At 51.3% G+C, this 24,229-nt stretch overlaps 3 protein-coding genes across 5 annotated transcripts in view; 2 read left to right on the forward strand and 1 right to left on the reverse strand.

Annotated features, from left to right (window-relative positions):
- Positions 1-5,877, forward strand: part of SEC31B (SEC31 homolog B, COPII component) — a 38,939-nt gene extending 33,062 nt beyond the window's left edge. For all 3 annotated transcript variants that reach the window (XM_075107582.1, XM_075107583.1, XM_075107584.1), the window contains 4 exons: positions 1,036-1,182; positions 1,601-1,717; positions 3,184-3,255; positions 3,994-5,877. In XM_075107582.1, the coding sequence (XP_074963683.1) occupies positions 1,036-1,182; positions 1,601-1,717; positions 3,184-3,255; positions 3,994-4,173 (516 nt within the window). In that variant the 3' untranslated portion in view covers positions 4,174-5,877. The remainder of the gene's footprint in view (positions 1-1,035; positions 1,183-1,600; positions 1,718-3,183; positions 3,256-3,993) is intronic.
- LOC142063632 (broad substrate specificity ATP-binding cassette transporter ABCG2-like) overlaps positions 1-24,229 on the forward strand; it is a 184,427-nt gene that overhangs the window by 39,318 nt on the left and 120,880 nt on the right. The gene's annotated exons all lie outside the window — the stretch shown is intronic.
- Positions 8,361-24,013, reverse strand: WNT8B (Wnt family member 8B). The gene is made up of 6 exons (XM_075107614.1): positions 23,358-24,013; positions 17,036-17,069; positions 15,593-15,731; positions 14,095-14,220; positions 11,859-12,001; positions 8,361-11,431 (listed from the first exon to the last, which is right to left on the reverse strand). The coding sequence occupies exons 1-6, from the start codon at positions 23,414-23,416 to the stop codon at positions 10,874-10,876; spliced, it is 1,059 nt and encodes a 352-aa protein (XP_074963715.1). The 5' UTR covers positions 23,417-24,013; the 3' UTR covers positions 8,361-10,873.

Genomic DNA, 24,229 nt, shown 5'->3' on the forward strand with positions numbered 1-24,229 from the left:
GTAGGGTGGCTGTTCTGTAACACGGTTATTATCTGTGATGCTGCATCCTCTGTCAGTACTTCCCAGGCTGACCACAGTCACTCATTGCTAGAAATAGGGGCTTAATCTTACCCTCTTGCCCACACACCTTTCTTGATAGTGGCTGGAGAGATCGTGCTCACTTCACACCTGACAGCTGGGGGCAGCATTTCCCCTCAGCACAGTGAGAGCCACAGTGCTTTTCCTCGGAAGCTGATACCAACTGATAAGGCACTTCTGCTGAAAGAAGTTGGGACAGGTGTAGCTGTGAGCTGCCTGCTACGCTGGCCCTGCTGCTCTCGGCCTTGTCTTATTGCACTGGAGACCTGTGAGCTGAGCTCCTTTTCAACAAATGCTATCAGTACCACATTTTTATCACTGCTGCCTGCTGGCAGGTGTGATGAGAAGCTGCTTTGGCACTATTCCCACCCCCCACTCTTCCTTAGCTTGGAACAGACTTCTCGCCCTTTTTCTGGCAGCATGGCTGGGAACCTGCTTCAGGCTGTGCTCACTACAACAGGATTAGCCTCTTGTTAAAGCCATCTCCTTTTGATCTAGCCCCGTCGGAGAGAATCTATCCTGACTCTCTGGCTTAGCAGGGGCACGATGAAGTGTTTGCAAGAGGATTCTCCCGCCATGTCGTGGGATTTTCCCCAACACTTGCTCCATTGGACACTTTACTGCTGCTAATCTCTACATTCAGGACTCGTGCCGTTGCAGAGCCAAGGCGGCTTTCTGAGGACCAGTGCTTTCAGGGGCAACAGATCTGTTTGATTGAACAATTCCAGAGAAGTTTTCTTGCTGTCGCTTTGACTCTTCATCTAGGATGCAAGAGGAAGGGCCCCATGCTCTGAGTCAGGGCTGAAAGAACAGGGATGTGTTACACATCATCTTGAGAACTGGGCACTCTGCAAGTTAGAAAGGAAGCTGAATTTGCCTGCAGAGAGTGTAACCAACCCTCCTTCCTTGAGTGTTTTCTTGATATTTTTTTTTTCTCTTCTTTCTTTTTCCTGACAGTTGTCGGAGATATTTACTCCTCCAGCCCCCATCACAGCTCCAGTAATGAGTCTGCCCGCTGAGCCCCAAGGGAACCATCCTCAGCTGTCCAGATTGCAGGAATCTGGCCAGTCACCCCCAGGAGCACCCAAGGAAGGCAGCCTGCAGGTACCCAGGGAAAACGAGGTGGTCCACAGCCACCAGCTCTTTGTCAAGTAGAAAAACAACTCAGCTTTGAGATTCCTATTACTTGGTAGCTGCAGGGCTTATGTTGCTCCCTAGCCCTTATAAGACATCTCTGCCTGAGTGTTAGAGGAATTGCCAGCGTGGAAAATGACACCTGGGTATGGGTGGGAGAGAGGGAGGGAGGCCAGGCAGGCTGTTTAGCCTGCTGGGAGTTGGGAATCCACAGGGGCCTGAAGCTATACTACAGCCTGAAGATAATAATCTAACTCTGTGCTTCCACATATTCTTTGGGCTTGTGAAGGGGTGAAATTCTTCCTGTTCGTAGTTGCAGGAGGGGAATCTACCTGCTCCAGCCTTTCATGCTGCTGTTGCATTCATTTAGCACTTCTCTCTCTGTCAGTATCACCAGTTACCCGTGGAGAGGGTTGAGAGGAAGGAGGTGCCCCCTGAGCACCAGGCTCTAAAGACCACATTCGAAGGGTTGGTGCAACGCTGCTCTGCTGTCGCCACTGATCCAGTAAGTCCTCCTTTCTCTGATCTTTGGCTTTTAGTCCCCTCATAAATGTTTGACTGGTGCTTCCTTCTTTTGGTTGGGAAAAGAGAGGAAGAGTCTTGTCCCTATAACCAAGTTAATATCCATCTGCCTCCTTCCTTTAGGCCATAGGCTTGTCCATCGCTTGGGAACTGAGATGCATTCTTTAGCATTTATCCACTGCTGCTCATTGCCCCTCTGGAGCAATGGTTCTGTCCTCCTGGCTCTTTCCTCTGAGGAAAGTCAAAGAAAAATAAAGTAGAAGAAAAACTCTTTCTATGAGAAAGTAGAGAAACAACCCAGCTAATTCAGCTTCCTTTTTAACTGGCTTGATCTGTAGATAGTTCCTGCAGAGCTGGTATTACCAGCTATCCTAGAGTTTAGAGGGAAAGGCTGGGATATCCTGGCTGGAAGAGAAAGCCAGACAATCTTTGTGTCGAAGTGACTGTAATTTCTCCACCCTAGTTCCTGGAAGGCTGTTGGCATACGTGTCACATTGCATGAATGTATCAGGCCAGACTTTCTGAAAATGGAAAAGCAGTGTTGGCAGCATCACGTTAGCTTGCTACGTCTTCCCAGAGCTTGGGCACCATGAAGTCTACCAGAATACCTGTACTTACTGAGTGTGGGATGAGCACTAAACCCAAACTGCTGTCCCAGAGTCAGATACTCTGTGTGTAGCAGCAGCTTTGCAATGGTTGCTCTGTGCTTTCTGAAAGCGCAGCGTAGCCGTTTCTGGGAGATAACCTAAAGGTTCTCTCTAGGGACAGAAAGGCCTGTTGGTTTGGGCTTAAGCACTCAGCTTACATGGAGGTGGATTAGCTGGGTTGGAACACCAGTGCGGTGCACCTGAGCTCCTAAGGCTGCCAGGCCTGTCTCAGCATTGCCCAGAGCCGGGCATTTCTATCCACAGGCATTTCTATCTACGGTATAATTTACCTATAAACAGATTATCCAAGGTGAGGCTAATGAGGTCAGTCCCACCAGAGCTTCAGTACTCAGGCCCTTTCCTTGGTGGTTACCTAGAGTGGGAAGAATATTCCCCCTTTTCCTCAAGGAGACCAGGAAGAAGCTGTTGCTTGGGTCAGACAAGGTGAGGCTGTCTGAATGCCCCGTGGGCCAACTAGTGGATGTTTCTCAAGCTTTGGAAGTAGTCAGTCTGTCCTGTGGTCTGCAAACCCTGGCAGAAGGGAGGAACACCTAGGCTGGGAGATGGGAAAAGGGGCAAATCCAGCTTCCTGTCTTGGAGGGAGAACGTGTGCTTGTATATACACAGTGAGGGCATGGCTGGCTTGCGTCACAGTCCCTGGCTGGCAGAGGCTGAGATGCAGATGAATTGTAAAGTGCTGCAGCAAGAACCCAGGAGGGGAGGGACTGAGTGAGAACAACTTCGTTCTGGGAGAGGTGGTTTTGAAGCTCTGGCAGAGCTAGCGATGCCTGTTTCACTTCAGAAAACCCGAAGGAAGCTGGAGGATGCATCGCAGCGGCTTGAGTGTTTGTATGAGAAGCTCCGCGAGCAGGCGGTAAGTAGATGCCCCCTTTCCCTGTGGTGGAGCCGCGTTCCCGATCCCACCTTTGCACTGGGTTGTGAGCCTTGGTGTCTGTCCCGGTGTTACCAGCACATATCCTCTTGAGAAAGCTAGGAGAGTGCCAAACCTTGTAACACACCTTGAATCCAGCCAGCCTTATCTCTTCTTCTTTAACCTTGGCCCAGACATAGTGTAAGGAGAAGCTGGGGAGGTATTTGCAGGATGCCTTTACCCCCAGTAAGAAGCACGCTGCATATAGACAGGTTCCAGATGGGAAGGGGCAATTGAGGGTAGTTGTTAAGTGTGAACCTGACATAATCTCTGGCTTAGAAGACTCTGAAGCTGCTGATGCCAATTGCTGGAGGGATCACTATCAAAGGAAGAATTCTTTTAACATACACCCTTTCCCTGAGTGTCCATATTAGGCCTGAACAGAGACAAGATTCGGTGCTAGATGGACCTTTGACCTGCTCAGATACATCAGATACTCAATTAATGCTGAAATGTCATTACTTAGAACCTGCATTCATTGTAACCCAGCCTTGATATTAAATTGTTTCTTGTAGCTTAGGAAACTGAGGGAGGAAGCAGGCTATCCTTCCTGCCAGTGCTTGACTTCGTAGGTGCTGTTTGGTGAGGATGAGGTAGAGAACAGGAGGGAAGGGTGTAGGGGGAGGGGGGCCTATGTTGCAGTGCTGAGCATGCTGACTCATTTCTGCTCCCTCCCCGCAGCTCTCTCCAACCATCCTCATGGGTCTCCATGAAATTGCCCGCTGCATTGAGGCTAAGAACTACCAACAGGGTCTCCTGGTTCACACCCAAGTGGTGAGCAGCAGCAGCTTCAGTGAGGTATCTGGTTTCATGCCCATCCTGAAAGTCCTCATGACCATTGCTGGCAAGCTGAACGTGTAACGCGTGGAGCAGCTGGAACAGTGCACACTGAGAGCTGGTGGACTCCCTCACCTTTGATGTGCTGCAGGTTATGGATGCTCCTTCAGACTCTGCAGAAATAAGTCTCTGCCAGTGCCTGGCACTGTGCTGGGCCAGCATGCCTGGCCCTATCCACTCTCCAGACAGCCCACTGGTGCCTGGGACTCCTGGAGACTCTTCTTTCTCTCACTTTTTTCTTACTAGTCTGATGCCACTTCCTAGCCCAGGGATCTCAATTTCAGGCTGTCCAGGTTGCACTGAGATCCCTCCTCTTCCCTGTATCCCTGGCACAAAGGGGAAACTCCTTCCCTCCCAGGCTGATGTTGCTATTTTTTTTTTAATTATTATTTTTAGGAGACAAACAGGCTGGCACCTGCCACCAGACAGAAAAGCCTCAGGCTCTGTTCCCTGCTGCAGTGTCAACTGCCTGTGTGATAGCTGGGCTTCTTGGGGACCTAAGCTGGGGTGTCCCTGCTCTGTTGGGCTGCAGTGAGGATCTCTCCTCTGGTTTCTTCTTTGTCTTCATTCTCATCCTTGACTCACCCTCTCACCCCTCTGCACCCTATGCTACAACTAGGGGTAACTACCAGCCTGCTCCAGGCTAGCTTTGGTTCTCTCTCTTCTTCACCCAGCCCTCTCTTTTCATATTCAAGTCTCCTGTTTACCCTCTGTCCCCTCTCCTTTATATCTTTTTCCCTGTAAGAGGCAGGCTTGAGCCCTTTATCTTTCAGGCCCAGGGCTGGTTGCCCCTTCCAACTCTTCGGACTCTCCCTTTCAGGAACACTAGCAGGTTGGACTGCTCTGTGCACTCCTCCGCAGAGCCAGTTGCATCTGGTTTTGGGCTAAAAGCTGCCCTCTCTAGCTCCTGGCCCTTTTCACTCCCTTTATGTTAGCACAGTTGGCCTTTTGCCCACTGGTGTTATCTAAAGGATTCCTACATCAGGCTTTTCAGGCAGTCTTAGGGGCTTTAAGAGCAGCAGGAATTGTTCAGGTCCCGTAAAGAATCCCCTCAAGCTACTCTGACCAGCCCAGACTTGAGCAGGGGGAGACAGCTCATTGCTCCAAGTGTGGTGTGTTCATTCTGCCTACAGTAACAGGTGCGTGCACAGGTGATTCTCAAAGGCCCTTTGGCACTATGGTGGTAGGAATATGCTGCAGGAGGTGATGCTGACAAGTCACGAGGACATGGCTGTGCTGAGGCTTCTCATTGCTGTGGCATTTCCTCTGGGGTAAAGTAGATGAACGAAGCATGTCTGTCTTGGGAGGAAGTCTGAGAAGGCAGATGGGATTTTACAGCACATCTGTGTGTGTGTGTCTCTCCCTCTCTTCCTCCATCCTTCCTCTCTCTCACCCTCTTTCATGCTAATCAGGCAGTGCAATCATTGGGCCCTAGCTGGGAGCAAGGCTTCTTCCCAACATTCGGCTGCGGCCAGCCCCTGCTTCCTCTGCTTGCTGCTTGAGTGATAATGCCACTGTGGGCCTGTGGTTCAGCGACTTAGATGAATCGGCCTGCCCTACCGTGAGACTTGGGAGGGAGGAGAATCAGAGAAGGGAGGGAGAGGACGCATCTCATTCTCTCCTTTCCAGGTCAAAGTGCCTCCTTGTTGCTGCTGTGTTGTTTCTATTGCTGCGGTTTGATGCACTGAGAGATTACAGAACAGTGAAATAAAAGCTGTGTTTTGTGATGCTGCTAGCTTTTTTTTTGGTTTCATAGGCTTGTCACCCCTGGCTACAGGGGACCTTCCTCAGTCTTCAGGGCCTGCTGAGAGCTGAGCGCTCAGCTTTGGCGAGGGGGACACAATTGTGATGATCAATCACAATGATCATCATCACCGTGGTGAGAATGGTGTGGGACAAACCAGATTCGGGGCTCTGCTGGTGTGGGCAGCACCTGCCCTGGTGTGGTGAGAGCTCAGGCCCTCTACAATCCCTAAGGCATGCAGGGTCAGAGAACGGATCTTCTCCAGATCCCCTGCCTCAGCTGTGACTGTTCACCTGCATCAGACGCAAGAAGGTTCCCGGGATGGCTGAGGGTCTCTTGGGGAATGACAGCAGTGTAGGGATTTTACACTTGACATTGGGAGTTGAAAGTGTGTCAGTAAGTAAACAGAGTCTTTGATAAGATCCTCTCCCGTTAGAAATCAACATTACACCACTGAAGCCCTGCCACTTAAACTAGGAGGAGGATCTTACCTGTGTGGAAATCAGATTTATACCATTGACTTGTCAGTTCTTACCATCAGTTAATAACTTCTGAATCTGTTGGCTGATTTCATTTAAGCCTTCAAGGAGGTAAAAGGCTGAAGTGAAATATTGGTACTGAGATACAGTCGGGGAGGGAATTGAACTAGCTTCTGCAAAAGGACTGATGTAACCTCAAAAAATCTTTTTGCTGTCAGCTGGCAAGCTAGCATATGTGTACAGGGCAGGCAGTCAGCACACATGAAACTGAAATATGCAGGACTGTATTACCTGGCTTGTGGTTGGAGGACTTGGGAGGAAGTAAAGGTTGAGAAAGATCAGTTGGATGGGGAAGATTTGAAGGGCCGTTGCTGGGAAGGGACCAGGGTTTGAGAGTTCTGGGGTGTTATGGACACAGCACACGCATTCAGGGAAAACCAGCCTTTGTTAGTTCTGCTGCTGGCAGAGGCAAACACCAAGTGTAAGGGAGTCTTGCAGAGCTTTTGCAGTCCAGTCTGGGAGCAGTTAGCAACCAGTCTGGCCTCCCAGCTGTCTGCCTTCAGGGAGATGCAAGCTGATTTTTTCAAAGGCAGCACTTGTATTTTGACCCTTTCTGATGCTGTACAGGTGAGCAGGTAGCCTCAGAGGCATGCATTTGCTCAGCAAGTGCACAAGGAAAGTCCTAGCTTTCTGAGATCATTTAACAAGCCTGGTGTTTCTTAGATTCTGCCTTTCTGGACCCGGTTATAGTACCCTGTGCAGTCCAGCCCCTCTCTCTTTACCTCAGGCCACGTGTACCACTGAGCATGGATTTTCCATGTCTTTCTCAGATGCATTTGACTTCAGTTCCCTCCAGCACGCACAGCTCCCGCTACCCACGGACTCATGCAGAGACTGGCTATTTATCCTGCCTTTGCTGCCAGTCCTTCCGGCTTGTCCCTTTGTCCCACTGTTGCTCAGTTTTGCTTCAGGTTTACCCTAAAACTCCGGGTAGGGAAACCAGGCGGGGGGAAGTGAGGTGACCCATGTGAGGGTCTCTGAGAGGCTTGTGGCAGAAGCCCTGTCTCTGTGGCCCTGGTGCGGTACGTGTCCTCACAGGCACCCCTGGGAAGTGCTCCTCCGTTTATAGCACCGTTCTGCTGGCTGGTAACAGCTTCTGGTCCACGGACGGCGGCTCCCCAGTGTTGCCTCCTCCCGTGTGGGCTCATGCTACCAGAGCATCCCTGCACTGCCCCGCCGAGAATGGGTTTCTGTTGGGCGAGAAGGCCTTCGGGTTGACAAAGAATTGGGGGGGGAGCGGTAGGAAAGGATCCCTGGGCACAGAGAACAGAGCTCTAATCCTGTTGCAGATAACATCATGTCTGCAGGCTAGGCTTGTGTGTGTTTGGGGGAGCTGGAGGGGCAGAGATTGTTAGGCAGTATTTGTTTGTAAAGCCACTTGCTCTGAAGATAATGCTTGCACTAACTTCTATTGAGGGAGCAGTGTGAGTCCCCACAAAGTCCTTTCCCAAAGTGTCTTTGAAGCCAAGAACCCATTGAAAGGAAGAAAGGCCAAGAGAGGGGATTAGTTTGTTCAGCAGCTGTGAATTTCAGTGGGAGGCTGATGAACTCCAAAGTCTTTGTTGAGATTTTTTTTGTAAGGAGCCCTGCTGGAGGGAGAGACCCACACGGGGGCCGCGGCCTTAGACAAGAAGGAATCCGAAGCGGCAGGGAGCTGTAAACGGGCCACAAGGACTTTTCCCAAACACTTTTCGGAAAAGGTGTTGTGAAGAGAGCGGAGGGGGATTAGCATGTGAAATGACACTTTCCATTGACTCCACAGAGGGGAGGGGAAAAGGGCTGGCTGGCTGATTCATTAGCATTTTGTTCCCTTCTCTATTCTGCTCCCCCAGCAGCCCCCCTCCCCTCGCTCCCCTCCTCCCTGAGCCCTCTAAAGAGGTTTGGATTGGAAAAGGGAGCGGGGGGCTGCCTGTTTGTGTGTCATCTGGGCGAAGGTGACCACCTGGGAAGCTGAATGTAAATATTTCTCCTCTGAGGAATGCGCCTTCATTAAACCGAAATGAATACATGGAAGCATCCAATCCAGCCGCACAATGGCAGCAGTGCCTTTACCGCCAAGGGCTCCTTGTGCCGGGGAGGGGGGACCCCTCCGGGCCCCGACCCGCTGCTGAGGTCAGCACATTTTGCAGCTGCGGTGCCGCCATTTTGTCCCCGAGAGAGCCGCCGCCGCCCCCGCAGGCACCGCTGGGCCCAGCAGGCCCGGCCCGGGCCGCGCCACGGCCTGCGCGGGGCGGTCATGCCAGCAGGTGAGGGACGGGGTAGTGCAGCCTGCCCTGTGCTGGGAAGGAAACGGGAAACAGCTTACACACCTGCTTGCTTACGTTCCCAGCTGGGCGGCACAGAGGGACGAGGGGGTAGAAGCTGCCCCCTCGGCCGAGCAGCGGTCCGCAAGGCAGCCCGTGCTGGAGCTTTCCCCGCTGGGTGAGGGCCTCTCACCACCTCTTCGCTCTCCTGTCCACGGATGTATCCCCGCGCCAGGGAGAGGCAAGGGAGACCCAGGGCAGAGCCGCTATTAATAACAACCTTCATGCAAAGAGCTGGTGGTCCTTGTGTGAAGCGGAAGCTTGGGCCAGGATCGTTTCTTGCGGTATTCGAAGGGCGAGATTCTTGCTTGGCATGAACGCTCTCGCTCTGGTGAGCCCCGAGCTTGCTGTAGGTCCACATTCCCACCCCCAGTGCTGTAGTCCTGGGATTGCAGGGGTATTTGATAACTAAGAGACACACACAGACTGCTGAGTGTTTATTTACACATCATCTCTGAAATGGGCATCTGGGCCACTCTCTGCCCCCCTCCCATCCCCTTTCCTCCCGCCAGCGGCATTGCAGTTGGATGCAGCCTCAAGCAAGCTCAAGGAGGGAGCAGGCCCACTCCCCTCCTGGTCGGGGCTGAGGCTGTGCTGTGTGGAGGCAACTGGTCAGCTCTTCTTATGCTCTTACAGATGGGTAAGCAGCCAGGTTTTAGTCTCCAGAACTGTAACTACACGCACCCATGCATGCAACTGGATGAAAAAACCCACCCAACTACTTAGACACGACAGCATTTTGCAAGCACTTGGCTACTGATTTATTGCATTGGCTATTGGTACACAGATATTGGCTACAAGACAGGTCTAATGGCCAGTAACTTAGCTCTGATCTCATCTCATCTGTCTAAAGGACACTTCAAACAGCAGACAATAACCTCACAGCCCGAGGGTGATCACTGTGATGGTGCAGTGAGCTTCCCCAGGTCCTGCAGCTGACAGCTACTTCCCTCCTTACCAGAGCCATGGCAAGGGAACAAGACGTGCATCAACCAAACCTTCCTGCTGCTTGCTTAGCCTATAGAATATATACAACAAGCAGTAGACGAAAAACTGTTACGTATACATCACAGTAACTGTGCAATAAATTAAACTTCAAAGTGCTTCACTTTCCTATTTACAACACCATTAAATAGTAACTGACATTATTTTCTCAGACTAGGAGGATGTGGTTAGTTAGCTGACAGGGTAAGCGCGCTTGGCAAGTACACCGGGAGGTGGGGAACGGGCTCAGCTGGCAGCTCCTCTCTGGGAGAGACCTGGGAGGGAAGAAGGACTGGAGCAGTGTGAGGGCATCTTTATGGCATCAGTCAAGGGCTTTGGCAGGAATGTTGGGGTGAAAGGGGAGACCAGACCTGGAGGCTTAAAAGATAGAGGGAAAGCACGTAAAAAGCAAGTGATGGGACTCCTCTTTTGGACAGCTGTTTAATGGGCAGGTCAGGCAGCATCTTCTGTCTTGCTGCTGCCATCTCAAATGCAAAGTAAAGCACTGGAGAGCTTAGCAAAGCTGTCAAAGGATGGGAATAGATGCTGTGGGCATCCTGGAGGCTGGCCCGCTGCAGGGAGGAGTTGCGCACCTTTTCTATTCCCTTATAGTGTAGGGCTTAATAAAAGGCAATACCAAATTTATTACGGTGCCTCTATTTTTTTAGGGTGCTAGAAGCCTCTTCTGTTTTAGGGTTCACTGCTCTGAGTTGCCCAACTCTGGTGGTGCCATCTCAGCTTGTTTGTGCTTTCCTAAGTGTTGATCTCACTTGCTCAAAAGCCCAGAGCAGGGGCTTGTGTGGGGAACGGATAAGCTCAAAAGAGCAGGAGCCACCGAGACCACCTGCGTTTTCAGCGATAACACCATAGTCACTGGATAGAGTGAGTCTGGGTTGAAGGGTCCAAATCTCACCTTGTTTTGTCAACACTTGAGGTTCTTCCCAGAAGTCATCACCCACTAATGGGAAATGCCCTACAAGGCAAAGGCTCAGGGGCTCATAAGCGCTCTTTTGCCTTGCCCAAGCCCCAGGGAGGCGGTATTGGGAATGAGAGAAAAACTAAGCCAAAGGGAAATGGTACCAGGGAGCTGCTGGGGAGATAGGGAGGGCAGGAGAGGAGAGGGGCAGGCAGGACCATGGAGGAACAGAGGCAAGTTAGAGCTTTCTCTTGAGCTTGCGGCTGGCCCCGCCACCCCCGCTCCGCTCCCGCTTCTCCTTGCGGACGCAGAAGTACTTGGTGACCCTTTTGCGGCACTGCTCGCACCGCACAGCACAGCACCAGTGGAACTTGCAGTTGCAGCTGGACACCATCTCAGCTCGCCTCTCCTCCACTGCCAGCCCACAGTCCCCGCACAGCCGCCGGCAGCTCCGTTTCTCCCACTTGCTGAGCGCCTTGCCCCTCTTAAGGCACTCCCTGCCCTCTGTGCCCAGCAGCCCCAGTGTCTTGTTTTCCAGGCAGTAGTCAGGAGAGTCTTCTAAATGGACCAGCTCCTTCTTGGAAATGGAGCTGAAGGTCTCAGCAATGGCTCCCCGGCTGGCAGCGCTGTTCCCTGCCCCCTGCAGCAAGTCCACCTTCAGGGCTTTGTGGTACCTCTCCTTGAGGTAAGTGCCCACCTCCCGAAACTCAGGCAGCTGCAGCCAGCAGGTCTGGGTGGTGCAGCTCCCCGACACACCGTGGCATTTGCAAGTCCGCTTCATGGTCCCTTTCACAGCCTACAGGTTGGGGAGAGAGAGGGGATTCAGGAAGAAGCCCAGAGGGGTCATTTCCATGCTGCGGTGCATGGAGAAGCATGGCTCCGGGCCTGTGGAGGGGTCTGCTATCAACCCGCCCTGCGCAGTAGTCCTGCCCAGGAGCTGCTGGCTTAAAGCTTGCGGATTGGCTTCTCCACAGTACTCCCCTACTTGAACTGGGAGAAAGGGGACAGCAGGAAGCCATTAAGAGTGTAATCACAGAGGGCTTTCTACCTTAGAACAAACACCACCCATCGTGTCGGTACTGCTGCCATCCCTTTCTCCTCGGCAAGGTAGTTTTTTCATCTGGACACGTGCTTTTAGCAACAGCAAGCTGTGACTCTCCACAGTAAATGGCCAGACCCAATCTGGCATGTGCTGTCAGGTCTGGAGGAAAAGAGGGGCTCACCTTTCTACCTGCCTCGTTGTTATGCAGGTTCATAGCAGCTCTGGCATCTTGTCCAGTCTCCAGGGCATCCACAAACTGCTTGGAAATGGCTTCCCCAAAGCCCACGTTATCACTGCAGCCTCCCCACAGCCAGCCTTGCCCCCCTAGGAAAGGAGATGAGATGTGCGCTGTCAGGGAACCAGTCCCTCACCTGCCTGGCTTGTGGCTCTGGGGACAAGAAAGGGTCCTGGAAGCGATGGGAGGGAACAGAGGCTTGGGGCGTATAAAGCCTTTTGCCTCATGATACTCCCCTGTTCCCTTCCCTTGGGCTCATGCCATTTCTGCTGAGGCCTGGATAGCAAGCGGCTCATGCAGGCAGTGAAGGGGTATGTCCTGTGCGACAAACCCAGGGATTTCCAGGCTTTCTATAAGCAAGATTCAGAAGCTGTTAATTATCATGCATTAGCAGCCACATAGATAAGGCTTTAGGTCTTTAATCACCTTCCCTTAAACCCTGACTTGAACTGGTTCGGTGTGACTCTCAGGGACAGCATCTTGCTAACATGGATTAGCGAACTGGCGGAGGCATCCTGGTCAGAGGGAACAGATGCCCCTCCGCTGGGACACAGCGCAAGCCTGGGACATGTGTACCAAGGAGGCCCTCTTTTTGGTACACCCAGAATCCTGGGACGATGTTTGGCATCGCAGAAGGGTCTGATTTTCCAATTATCTTAAAGAAACAAAGGAGTCAGCATAGAACTGGGAAACTGCACAGCAAGATGTGGAAGGTACTTCTAACTGCACAGGAGCTCAATAACTTAGCACAGCTGACTGGAAACATGACATGCAGTTTGCTTCTTTTTCTCCTAGAGAAAAATGCTCAATTCTTTATGAAGATTTGAAATCTGGAACATTCTGACCCTAACGTGACTTGGTGATACAGCTTGGGAGTTGTGGTTAACAGTCTTGTGCCTCACTTGAAAGGCCTGGTGCTTGCCCACACTTCCCCAGAGCATCGCGGTCCCCTCTCCCAGGGAAAGGCAGGGGTGCCTCATGGGGGGTGGGCAACTGCAGTGGATAATGAAGTCTGAATCAAGAGCTGGGATGGAAGGGAGAATGGAAACCTTTCACCAACTTGGATTCAGCGCAACAGCATTTGGAATTGAATCACGCTGTTTTGAACAAGCCCAAGAGTTTCCTTTGCCTTCCAAGGTTTTAAGTTCACAGTGGCAAATTTTCATGAAAAACAGATATTTTTGGGGGAAAAGAAGGGCATGACTAACTCAGTTTTCCAGAGAAGATAAAATTTGGTGTGCCATTGCACAAAAGTCTTGCTCTGCTAGAGATGGGCTATCACACACCTAAGAAACAGTGGCTTTTTAAAAAAACTCTTAGCCAATAAAGCAAATTACTAAAAACTGGACACTTCAGAGGAGTTTGTCATAGACTGACACGAACCGACTGCCCAGTGTGGCTGGGCAGGGAGCGGCTTTTAAGAGATTTTGATAATTTGAAATTTGACCTCTTTCCATTCAAAACAAGAGACCAAAATGTCAATGTTTTTTATGTGAAAGCTGAGCGGAGAGCTGGAGCTGTGGGGTTCCCCAGCCAGGGGTGCTTAGTGGCTGTGGGATGACATAGAAGGCCGTGTGCTTCCACAGCGGTTCTGGTTGTGCTCTCGTGTGCCTGCCATGCTGACAAACGCTGGAGGGGTCTCTGCGTGCCACCCCACTTCCCCTCCTGGTAATTCTGCTCTGGGGCCACCCTAGTCCTGCAGATCCTGGGAGCCCCGAGGTCCCTGATCGGAGTTGCGCTAACCAGACCTGCCACTTAGATGCACGGCAGCAGATCCTCTTCTCTGCCTGTATGATACAGTCACGCCCTCCAGCAGCTTAAACAGAGCTGTTCTTGATTCAAACCGTGGCAACTGCAACCCCGTTCTACTTTTCCTGCTCATTTAGAAAGTAATAGAAAACATCAAGGGCTTGGCCTCAGCTGGTGTAAATGGACAATGCCCTCAGAGACACGGTGTGAATTTTGGGGCTGTCCTGTGCAGGGACAGGAGCTGGACTCAATGATCCTTGTGGGTCCCTTCCAACTTTGATTTGAGCCAGGCAAAGCTCTGCTCTGGGCATTATTTCCAGGTGCGGGGACTAGAAGGAGGAGTTGTTTCTGCAAGCCTCAGCAGAGCAGAGGAGAAGAGCTGTCTCCTGCCTCCTGGGACGTGAGAGAGGGATGGCAGCTCATCTCTCCTTACCCAGCTGTCCATTGCGGGAGTCATCACAGCCACAGTTGTCAAAATCCCCCAGGCTGCAGTTCCGGGTCAGCGTGTACATGACGCCCGCAGAGCTGATGGCATGGACAAAAGCGGTTTCTCGGTTTGCTGTCAAGTGGAAATACAAGGAGAGCAGATGTGCTAAAGATTTCATGGTGACACCAGTGTTAGAAACGACTCCTGCCATGCAGGAGACTCTGTAGGAAGAGATTTGCAATGGGCAGGGCTTTGTAGGGTGGAGAGGAGGCCCTACATGTCAGATTAGCTTAATTTTAGCTTGAACTGCACAAAGACAGAAGCTCCCAAATTCAGTCCAGGCTGACTCGTGCCATTTCTGAGGGCGTGGATGAGTTTAGCACTTGGCTGTCCTTGTGGGAGCTCAGCCGTGGGGATACAGCACAGCCAGCCAACTGTCCCCCACATCTCGCTAATACGCCCCAGAGGGGAAGGGACCTTCTCCAGGGATAAAAGAGCTTCTTCCCCACAGTCCCCTCAAGCCTCACCTTCTGCTGAACACTGTCCAGGGCTCAGAGCAGTGACCGTACCTACCTACCAGCATCAGTCTGGTGATCGACAGCTGACTTCACCGAGCCTTTGGCTTTCGTTTAAAGCCATTGAGGCCTGGATATGAGCAGATAACCTTGATGGGAACAGTGCAGGGACCTGCTCCCAGCCCCAGAGTGTTACTTTGTGCTGCAGTTGCCTCCTCCAGGCCCCACTTTGAAACCTCTGTCCACCTCTACCTGGGGCCCTGGTCAGTCTTCTGCTGCCAGTCCCACCAGAGGCCCGAGGCCATCCTCCACACCCTATACAGTGCAGGTATGAGCTCAGTTCACCATCATACATGGGTCTAGAGGATCATGTACGCACTGAAACATTTCCTGGCACCCACAGACAGGTAAGGAATGAGGCACAGTGGCAATAACCCCGGCCCCGTGCCCTGCGGTTGGCACAGCTCATGGTTTCTGCTACAGTGACTGTCATTCGGAGGCTGTGGGAAGACTTCTCCTGCCTCTGGGCCAGAGCACAGCCACTGATGAACTCTTCCTGCTCCCTTTAATCATATCCCTCTGCTTGCCACCCCACCACCCCACGCTGGTTCTCAGCCTCCCTGGGACACCCTGGCAAGAGACACCGCCCCGGCACAGCATGCCCAGCGGCCCATGCCGCAGGTCGTGGTGGTGCCTCCTCGTGGGGAGCCAGTTGTGCGAGGACCGGTGGGACGCTCCTGTCCTGCGCAAGCTGGGGCGTGGCGGGTCCGGGATGATGCTGCCTTGTCTTGAAGCTAGATCCCAGCATGTGTCTGGGAACCGATGGGGGAAGGGGCCTCCTGGAAAGATCCCCCTGGGGCATTCCTGGGAAAGGCACATCCCAGGTGGGGATGGGGAAGAAAAGGAGGCACCTGGGAGGAAAGGAGGGGCCCACAGGCTCTAACTTGTAGCGAGGGGGTCCCAGTAGTGGTATCCAATGCTTTCCTTACCACTGCGCAGCCCGCCGTGGCTGGAGAGCTGCAGTGCCCTCTCGGGGCAGTTCCAGCGATCCCAGGCAAACTGGAACTTGCACTCCTCGATGCCGCTCTGCGCCCCGGCTGCCACGCTGCTGGAGTAGATGAGATAGGCCTAGGAGCAGAGCAGCAGGTGAGGAGGGTGGATGGCACATGCCCAGCTTCGTGTCCCCCCCCCCGCCCCCAGCATTAACTCGCAAAACGGAGTTAGGATGCAGTGGCCAGCATGCCGGGACAGCCCCGTGGGCAACAGGCTGGGAACGTCCCCAGGCTACTCCCAGGGTCCACTCGGCAGCTGTAGTTTCCATTGCAGGCAGTGCAAAGCTGCTGTAGCCCCAGCTGCTTCCCACACAGCCGGGGGGCTGATGCACGCATGGCTTTCGTACCCTGCGCTGCGTATCATGGGCCCTGCTGCCTTGGGGTCTGGATGGATGGAGAAGCACAGTGCAAAACACCAGACAGAACATGGCCCCAGGCTCCCCAGGAGGCTGGTGTTCAACTGAAAATAACTTGCACGCCCTCTTACAGAGGCGAGATGTACAGAGCTGAGGAGATCTCTCGGGCTTGGCTCCTCCGAGGAGTGGAGCTCACCACCAGCAGCAGCAAAAAGCAATTTCTGCCGTGCTGCACCAGAGCCTGAGCCTCCCAGGGGCGGAAGGTCAAGCTGTTGGCCACTAGCCATGTTAGGAGATGTGCCAGACAGCCCCTGCACTGGGGAACCCCTTATCTCTCCAGCGTGAGAGGAGGCAGAGCCTTCTCCTCAGAGACCAGGGAGCTCCAGGCCAGCCGTGCCTCAGCCTGCCTCCTCCTTCGCTGCAGCCCCAGGGGGGCAGCCAGTGCTTTGGGGCAAGGTTGCTTCACCATAGCATTAAGAGCTGTAAAGAGCTAGATGGGCTTGGAGGTGTTTCTAGGGAATGGCCAGAACAAAAATTGGGTAAATTTTATAACTGGTTCTGGCTAGGATAAAAAAGCCCCTGAAAAAGGAGTGCAAGGAGGCTGGGGGTCAAAAATACTGAATGAGGTCCTGGCAATTCCAGTTGTGCTCCTGGGGGAAGTAAGTTTTGCAGGGCCTACAGAAGGTACCTTTCCAGCTTGATGAATGTGGGTCCTGATGCTAACCTGATCATCAAGAAGTAACAGATGGCAGGTGAGAGCCTCAGCTGGTGCCAATAGACAAATCTCCAGAATCTGGCCCCAACCAGCTTAAAAGGACCCCAGAGCAGCTTTGCCTGGGGTTGATAGAGCTCAAGGAGTTGTGGGTTATGGCTGGTCGTTCCTGGCTGGTCTCTGTGTTGTTGCTGGAAAGCTGGGGGTGAGGGGAACTCTGGCCAAGGCTGGATGGAGAGGAATGGGAAGGAGGAGCCCCTTCCCTCCTTGGGTTTAGTAGAATCAGGGATGGATCAAAGGGATTTCTCTTACCTTGGGGCCTGTCATCAGGAAATTATTCACTGACCTGGAAGACAGAGACAGTGTCAGCAGGGAGGGGGTGATGGTGGAGGGGCCTGGGGAATGCCTGGCATCCCAGGGCTCTCCTCTCACCCCTGCAGCTTGCTTGCCTCCTGGCTGCAGGCACCTTCAGTCTCTCCCCGTCTCCCCTCGCTGTCCCCCGAGAGCCAGGATGGTGCTGTCTCCTTCCCCCCAACCCTGTTCCCCTGACTAGGCTGGACCAGGCTGCAGCTGCCTCGCTGCTCTCTCCTTTTGCTTTTCTCTGTGCAGCTGCCCTTCATACCAATCTCCCTTTTTTTTTTTTTTTAGTGCTTTGCTGTTATCCCAGCCTTTCTTTTTACCTTAACTCAGGGCAGCACTGCCCCCAGCCCCTGGAGCTGGAACATGGGCCAGCACCACTCTCCCTGTGGGGCCATGCCGAGGGAAGGAGGCGGTCACGCCGCTGCTCCTTCACAGTGTGTGTCCCAGCACCATCCCCTCAGACCCCTTGTTTTCCCGCGGTGCCAGGTCTGGATGCCAACACTCTCCTCTTGGTCACTTTATGGTGATGGCTGAAGACAAGCATGCGTGTCCTCCCCATCCTGCTGGGCGCTCTGTGTGTGTGTGTGAGGACATAGTCCTAGCCAAAATTAAACTTTCTGGTGTTCTCACTGAAGGTGTGAAGGGATCGTGTCCAAGGGCCACAAGGCAGCATGGCTGGTCTCTGTCACTCTTCCCTGGGGCTCGCAGAGCTCATGCTGGCTGTTCTGAGCCTCTTTCTCCACCAAGGAAGACTGTTGCAGTGTAAATGAATCCATCAGTCAATGTAAATGTAAATTCAGTGTAAATGAATCAATCGGTCAGTGTGAGGACTCCATGTGGTACAGTGACCACCATTAGCAACCTGGGTGAATCCAGCTTAGCTGTGTCATGGCAGAAAGGACTGAGGCTTTAAAAAGGCCCAAGAACCAACCCCAGAAGAAATCAAGCAAGAAAATGGATGTTTTTCCTATAAACACCTCACTCCAGTCTCTCCAGGTTTGCAAAATAGCTATTGCTGGTGAGTCTCCAGAGCATCTCTCCTGTCGCTACCCTGGCACTCCAGGGAGATGGGTGAGAGCTGTTATGCTCAGGAGAGGACCAAAGAGGTGGCATGAGTGGACTGAGACCTTGCAGAGAGTGAGTGATCGGGGAAAAAGCTAAAGCATGTGTGGAGAGAAACTGGACTCTTCAGCTGCTTCTCGAGTTTCAAACGCTGGGTGTCTGGCAGCGGAGGATGCCTCTCGTTTTCAGCTAGCCCTGGCAGAGTCTCAACCCAGGCTGTCCCTTCAGCAAAGTGGCATGCTGCACTCTGCAGTTGGGCTACCTGGCATGCAGAAAAGGTGGCTGCTTTTCTAGCTCCTCTCCATTCCCTGCAAATCCCAGTAGCTGGGCGGGCCGTGGCTGCGTGCGGGGGAGACAGGCATGGGTTAGGGTATGTTTTTTCCTCCCTGCCTGTTTTCAAGCAATGCTGTCTGAAGCCACAGGTGTCCCTGGTAAGGGAGAGAAGGGCACCGTCCTGTTGTGCTACAAGTCCAGCACGGAGAGTGTGGGGGCATCCCAGGGTGGGCTCGAGCAGAAGCAGGCGGCGCCGTCCCAAGCGGGGGGACCCAGCATAGCCATGCTGCAGCCCTGCCACGGACACGGGGGCAGACAGGGTGGCACGACTGCTGCCCAGGCATCAGACACATGAGAGATTTAGAGGGGATGTTTCCCTGCCCTGGAAGACCACTCCTGCGGTCAGCTAGCCCGTTTCACCTCCGCAAGAACTGCCCTCACGGAGATCCTCTCTGAGGTACGCCGCGAAAAGGAGGTCTCCTTATTTTAGCTTGGTCAAAATCACAAAAAACCTGATCTTTGCTATTACTCACAGTTTAGAAAGAGTCGAAAGAATTAGTTTGCAAAGTTTCACTCCGGCAAGTCTAGCTATTTTTATTGTTGGTGGAAACGTGTCCATGTGAATGAAGCTTGCTTTGGGAAGGACTCCCCTGGGTCAAAAACAGCAGGGAGAGGGCTGTGCCAGGGCACTGCGAGAGCAGGAGATCCTCTCCCTTTGTTCCAGGCCTGCGATTCAGACCCGGCTGCGCTCCAGCCCCCATGGGACTTTAGCACGAAGTTGATGGCTGTTTTAGCAGAGGAATTTTTCTTTGGGAGCTGCTTCTGCATTGTACATCTAATTAAATATTTCCTGGGACTTGGAGAGATGGCATCTGTAGCCGGGTGATTAGAGCATCGGGTGACCTGAATCACACAGGGCCATGAACCTGGGGCTATTCAGACTGTGTAAGCTCCATGGGTCCCCATCCTAACACAACTGGGTAGCAGCATGAACAAGTCATTTTTCCATCTGGTTTCCCTCCTGTCCTTTGCCTTGACCTCAAGCGCTTTGCTATGGGGACCACACTCAGGATGGTGTCAGTGTGAATCTGAGCCTCTGGTAGCAGCTGTGAGAAAACTCTGGCAAAACGCCCCTGTGTAGGCAAGATCTAGAGAACTGCAAGTCCTCTCTTATCTTGCTTTGTGGCCAAGACAAGAGACACAATCCCATCTGCATTGCTTCCAGCCTAGGGTAGGAAAAGCCAAATTCACAGTGCGCAAGGAGGGTTTTCTTCAAACCGTTGCTCAGCAGCTGCAAGGGCGGCTTTAGGAAGAGGGCAGTAATCCACAGGTTCAGGGCTTACAGCAAACCAGCCTGTTAGCAGGCGTCAACTGACATAACTGCATTGAAGCAGAGGATGTGTTCCTCCTGGGATAAACCTCAAGGTTCACAAAAAGGCCAAGTTCAGGATATGCCAATTCACCATCTGCAGCTGAGCAAATGGTACAGTAGCAATTTCCCAGCAGGATATTCTAAACATTTTTATTAAGTCGGAGAGACAGAAGGCGTTTTCCCTGAGCTCTCTGATTGCCAGGCAGGCATGCTGCTGGGCAGGTTTGTAGGACTTAGGCAAGTAAAGGATTAATTTAGACTGGTACACTTGACACCCCCACCCCACCCCCATTTAACTCTTGCAGCTGCAAGTGAATTCAGGAGAAGGGGAGATGGGACAGTTTGAATATCAGGGTGCTGTGTGCTGCAGAACGGGCTGTCATATGGCTGGAGGGTAGCTGGAATTTTTCTTATTTATGCTGAGAGGGACGGAAAGAGAATAATGGAGGCAAACTCCGTGCGCTTTGTCTTTGCCCATATGATCTAGCTAAGAAAAAATGCATCTCTATTCTGGATATAAGCTCCAGCGAGGACAGAGAGCAATTCAGCCACTGGTTCAACGGATGTAGTGACAATTCCACTAGAGCTGTGTCTGTGCTGCAAATAGGAATGACCATGAAAACGAATCTCTCTTCATTTTTGTCTCTGTAGTGTGATTTTTATTAATTTATTTATTTTTACTAATTCCCCATACCACTGTAAAGGAAAGCAGAATGCAATCCTAAACTAACTAGCTAGCTGCATCCACAATGGGTGTAAACCAGCCCAGTTCCCATATCTTTGGTGTCACCATACTGATTTAACACTCCTTGAAATCACACACATGAAAGGAAACACTTGAAATTGTTTCTCTTCTCCGACAAAGCTTACAGCGTTTCTAGCTATCTAAGCCCCTTTCTCTCCACCTTCAAACTCCAGGACAGCATTACAGGGACTGAAGCGGAGCAGAGACAGACCTCAGCAGGTAGAAAGAGGAGCCCCACCGAGCCCTTCAGCCCCTTCTCCAGCCCGGGCAGGGCACGCTGCCTCCCTCGCAGCAGCATTGCATCCAGGTAAAAAGCAAATCTAGGGCAAGTGATTTTCCTTGCATCCGATATTAGGAAATAATCTCAAAGCTAACGAATATCCGTAACAGGAGTTCTCTGTCATAGTTTTATTGAACCCAAAAGTGAATAACCCTGCCAAGCAGCTGCCCCGTTACATTTTAGACATATCAAATACTAATAAGCCTCTGATAATTTCTGCTCAGTTGCAACTTTAACCAATACCAGCACCCCGCTCCTCAGTTTAATATACTCCAAGAGCCTTATCAAATCTCCCATCAAAGCATTTGTTTGATGCCTTGTCACTCACTCATGCTACTGTACTGCTGGTTCAGCTCCTTAGAAAATCATCAAGCTGTATTTAGATCTTTACTGTCATTACTGTAAATACAGAAGACGGATACTATTTCACTTTGGAGCTGAGTTTTGTTCTCAAGTACAAACTCCCCCAAATTTTTAGAAAACCTGGAAATTAATGGCAATCCCACAGCTGAAGGGTAAAAACCATTTAGAAGCAAGCCGCTGCATTAGAGTGTGTTACATTATTCCCACAGGATAGGGGACCGAGAGGCGACTCATTAACATTATGGAGCGTTACATTTTTGTTTTCTTCATTTCTCTCTATTTTGTTATATTTATTTGTTTTTTAGTTCCTAAATGCAGCCCTGACATTTTGCTCATCTAGAAACATGGTGACCATTCAACCTAGCTGACACGGCAGAATCTAATCCACAGTCAGAGAGAGGAAGTGGCCACTTATAAATAAAAAATAATTACTGTTGATCTATATTGCCCCCTGCTCCCAGTTGTCATGATTAAATCACAGGAAAAAAAGAATCTGGTTGCATCTTAAGCTGTTGGATCAGATAAAGAAGACCAGCAAAGCCTGGAAGCAGGATTACTGCATGATTCCCAGGAACCTTGCTTTCTTTTCTTCAAGAGTTAAGGGACAGGGTCTGCAATATGAAAATTTCGAACACAGTTTGCAATTTTCCTTTCTTTCAGGAAATCATGACCTATGAGCAACACATGGAAAAAAGCAGGGCTATCTCGATCTATAAACCTTTCTCTCAGATAAAAAGGCAGGCAGGGAATTTAGACACCCAGATTCTATTGAAAATGCCTGGGATTTCTGTATTTAACTCTACTTTGTGATCTGAAATTTCTCCTCTTTTAACTGTTTCTTTAAAATGTTGCGCTTTTTAAACCTTTTAATGTATTCTAAACCTGTTTCTATTGAGGAAGGCAAGAGACATATGCCGGAAGAGCAGAAAAATATAAATAAAATCAGCACGGGTTCTTGCCTAGCCTCTCTGCATAACATACATATTCCCCTTGTTCCAGAAGGGAGATCTATCTTTAGTCTGCTACTGTATAATATTTAGACATATACAAATTGTTGCACATTCTTTTAACGGAGGAGTAGAAAATCTCTGAAAGAACATAAATTTCACTCCCAGCCTAATAGGAATGAGTTCCCATTTACTCCTGAGTTTCTCTTCCTGTAATTTCGGTTTCTCCATCCATGGTAATAACCCTAGAGATCTGCTGCGTGGGAGGCAGGGGATTTTAGCAATTGAATGGGAAAAGACTTTCCTTGCTGCTAGAGATAAATCTGTAACCCACTGAGCAGATTCCCCAGGGCATCACAGAAATGGAGAATAAAGTTTGGGTACTCAGTAAAATTCACATAGGCAAAAATACCTACAGAGCCAAGTCATTTGGGTCCATCTCCTTTTGAGCATGGGATGGGCATGCTCTGCAAGGAATGATACGAGATTTGATGCAAGCGTAACCTCTTTCTGCTCACCCTTACAAAACATTTCTGGAAATAAATGTAAAACCGCCCTTGGGACGGAGCAAGAGGCCCACAGGAGATGACCGTGGGTTTGTGCACGGGGGGACTGGTCTGACGGGACCCAGGTGGTTGGGAACCAAGCCGTAGCCACCTCCATACCGAAAGCTTCTCCCCAGGAAATCCTAATACATGAATTTCAGACATGTGTAATCCTGACCCTGTGCCTGCCGAGGAGCCCAGGGCCCGGGCTGCTCATCCGGAGTGATGCTCCTGCGGATCTAACTTACCCCTGCTGGCTCTGAGCTCTTAATCAGGGACTGTCCTCTTCAGGGAGCGCGGGAGAAGCCCCACATGATTTGATTAAGACAAGCTGACTGTGAGCCTTTGGAAAAATAGAAACCCCCGGCTCTGTTGTTGGGTTTTCTTCCCAGTTAGAAGTGAGGGGCTAGACCTTCCACTCCCCTCTACTCTATTTTACCCAGGCTCAGGATTTGGCCCATCGAGTTACTGCTGGGAGGCGAGGGGGAAGAAGGGCACTTTCTTTGCTCATATCTAACCTCTCTGGCAATGTGTGTTGGGACTTAGTTAAATATCTGGTCCCATTACAGACCAGAACTGAGCTAAGTGGAAAAGAGGGGACATTTAGGAAGGTGAAGAGGAATTTCCTTGGGGTGTCCGGGAAGAGCACCTGCCTGTGACACAGACTGAGGTGCTCTCAATACTCACCAGGCACAGCAGGATTGGAAGAAGGGAGTGAGGAAGAAGATGCCCAGATAAGGGTCCATGTGAAATATAAAATCCAAATAAAGAAGGAGAAAGGAGATCCTAAAAAAAAAAAAAACAAAAAACAAAAAACACCTTGGGTACCACCACCACCAGAGAAAAGAAAAAAAAAAAAAAAAAAGAAAAAAGAAACACAACAAAATTAGGGAAGGGATGGAGTTATTTTTCACCCGGCGCTCCTGGTGTGATGAAGAGGCGTATGCCCCCTGAATCCCAACTTCTGCAAAGGGTAACCAATCCTAAAGTAAGAGCTAAAGGGGGTTGATGAAATGGAGCCGCAGAACTTCCTAAGAAGAGATTATCTACTTAATTAAAGATTTTTTTTTTCCCCTAAGTCCTTCAGCCAATCAGGACTCAAGTGCCAGAGAGAGACTGAACTGATGAAAAGAACACCCCAGGTTCCTCGAAGACAAATGCACCACGAAAGGGATAAGAGGGAGGGAAAAGAGGAAAACAAAAAAAAAAAAAAAGAAAAAGAGAGAGAGGGATAAAGAAAGAGACAGCAAATCCCTTGAAGTAATCACTAGATTCAATCTCCACCAGCGCTGCCCTGCCCCTCCATCCCCCGCCAAGGCAACTGGAAGGGCTGCTTTCGGCGTGCCTTCACCTCTTCCTGCCTTGGAGACACCGCTGGGGCCAGGGCGCGCTGGGTGCGCCGGGCTGGGCTCGGGCTGCCTGCGCCCGCTGCTTGGCGGCCAGGCAGCGCGCGCCCGGGAGAAGGCTGCGAAACAGATACGTGGACACTATCTCTGCCTCAGGCTCCCCCAGGAGTTTAAGGGGAGTTTAAGGCCAGTTCCTACCTCCACCTTCTCTTC

This window comes from Phalacrocorax aristotelis, chromosome 12 (assembly GCF_949628215.1).
Source record: "Phalacrocorax aristotelis chromosome 12, bGulAri2.1, whole genome shotgun sequence".
In the NCBI taxonomy this organism is placed as follows: Eukaryota; Metazoa; Chordata; class Aves; order Suliformes; family Phalacrocoracidae; genus Phalacrocorax; species Phalacrocorax aristotelis.

What these genes read in the sequence shown, in the direction of transcription:
- WNT8B (XM_075107614.1), bottom strand. Translation starts at nt 23,416, where the DNA reads ATGGACCCTTATCTGGGCATCTTCTTCCTCACTCCCTTCTTCCAATCC. An exon ending in TCCTGATGACAGGCCCCAAG is followed by an intron (nt 15,732 to 17,035) that starts GTAAGAGAAATC and finishes CTCTGCTCCTAG; the next exon opens with GCCTATCTCATCTACTCCAG. An exon ending in CTCCCGCAATGGACAGCTGG is followed by an intron (nt 12,002 to 14,094) that starts GTAAGGAGAGAT and finishes CTCCTTTCCTAG; the next exon opens with GGGGGCAAGGCTGGCTGTGG.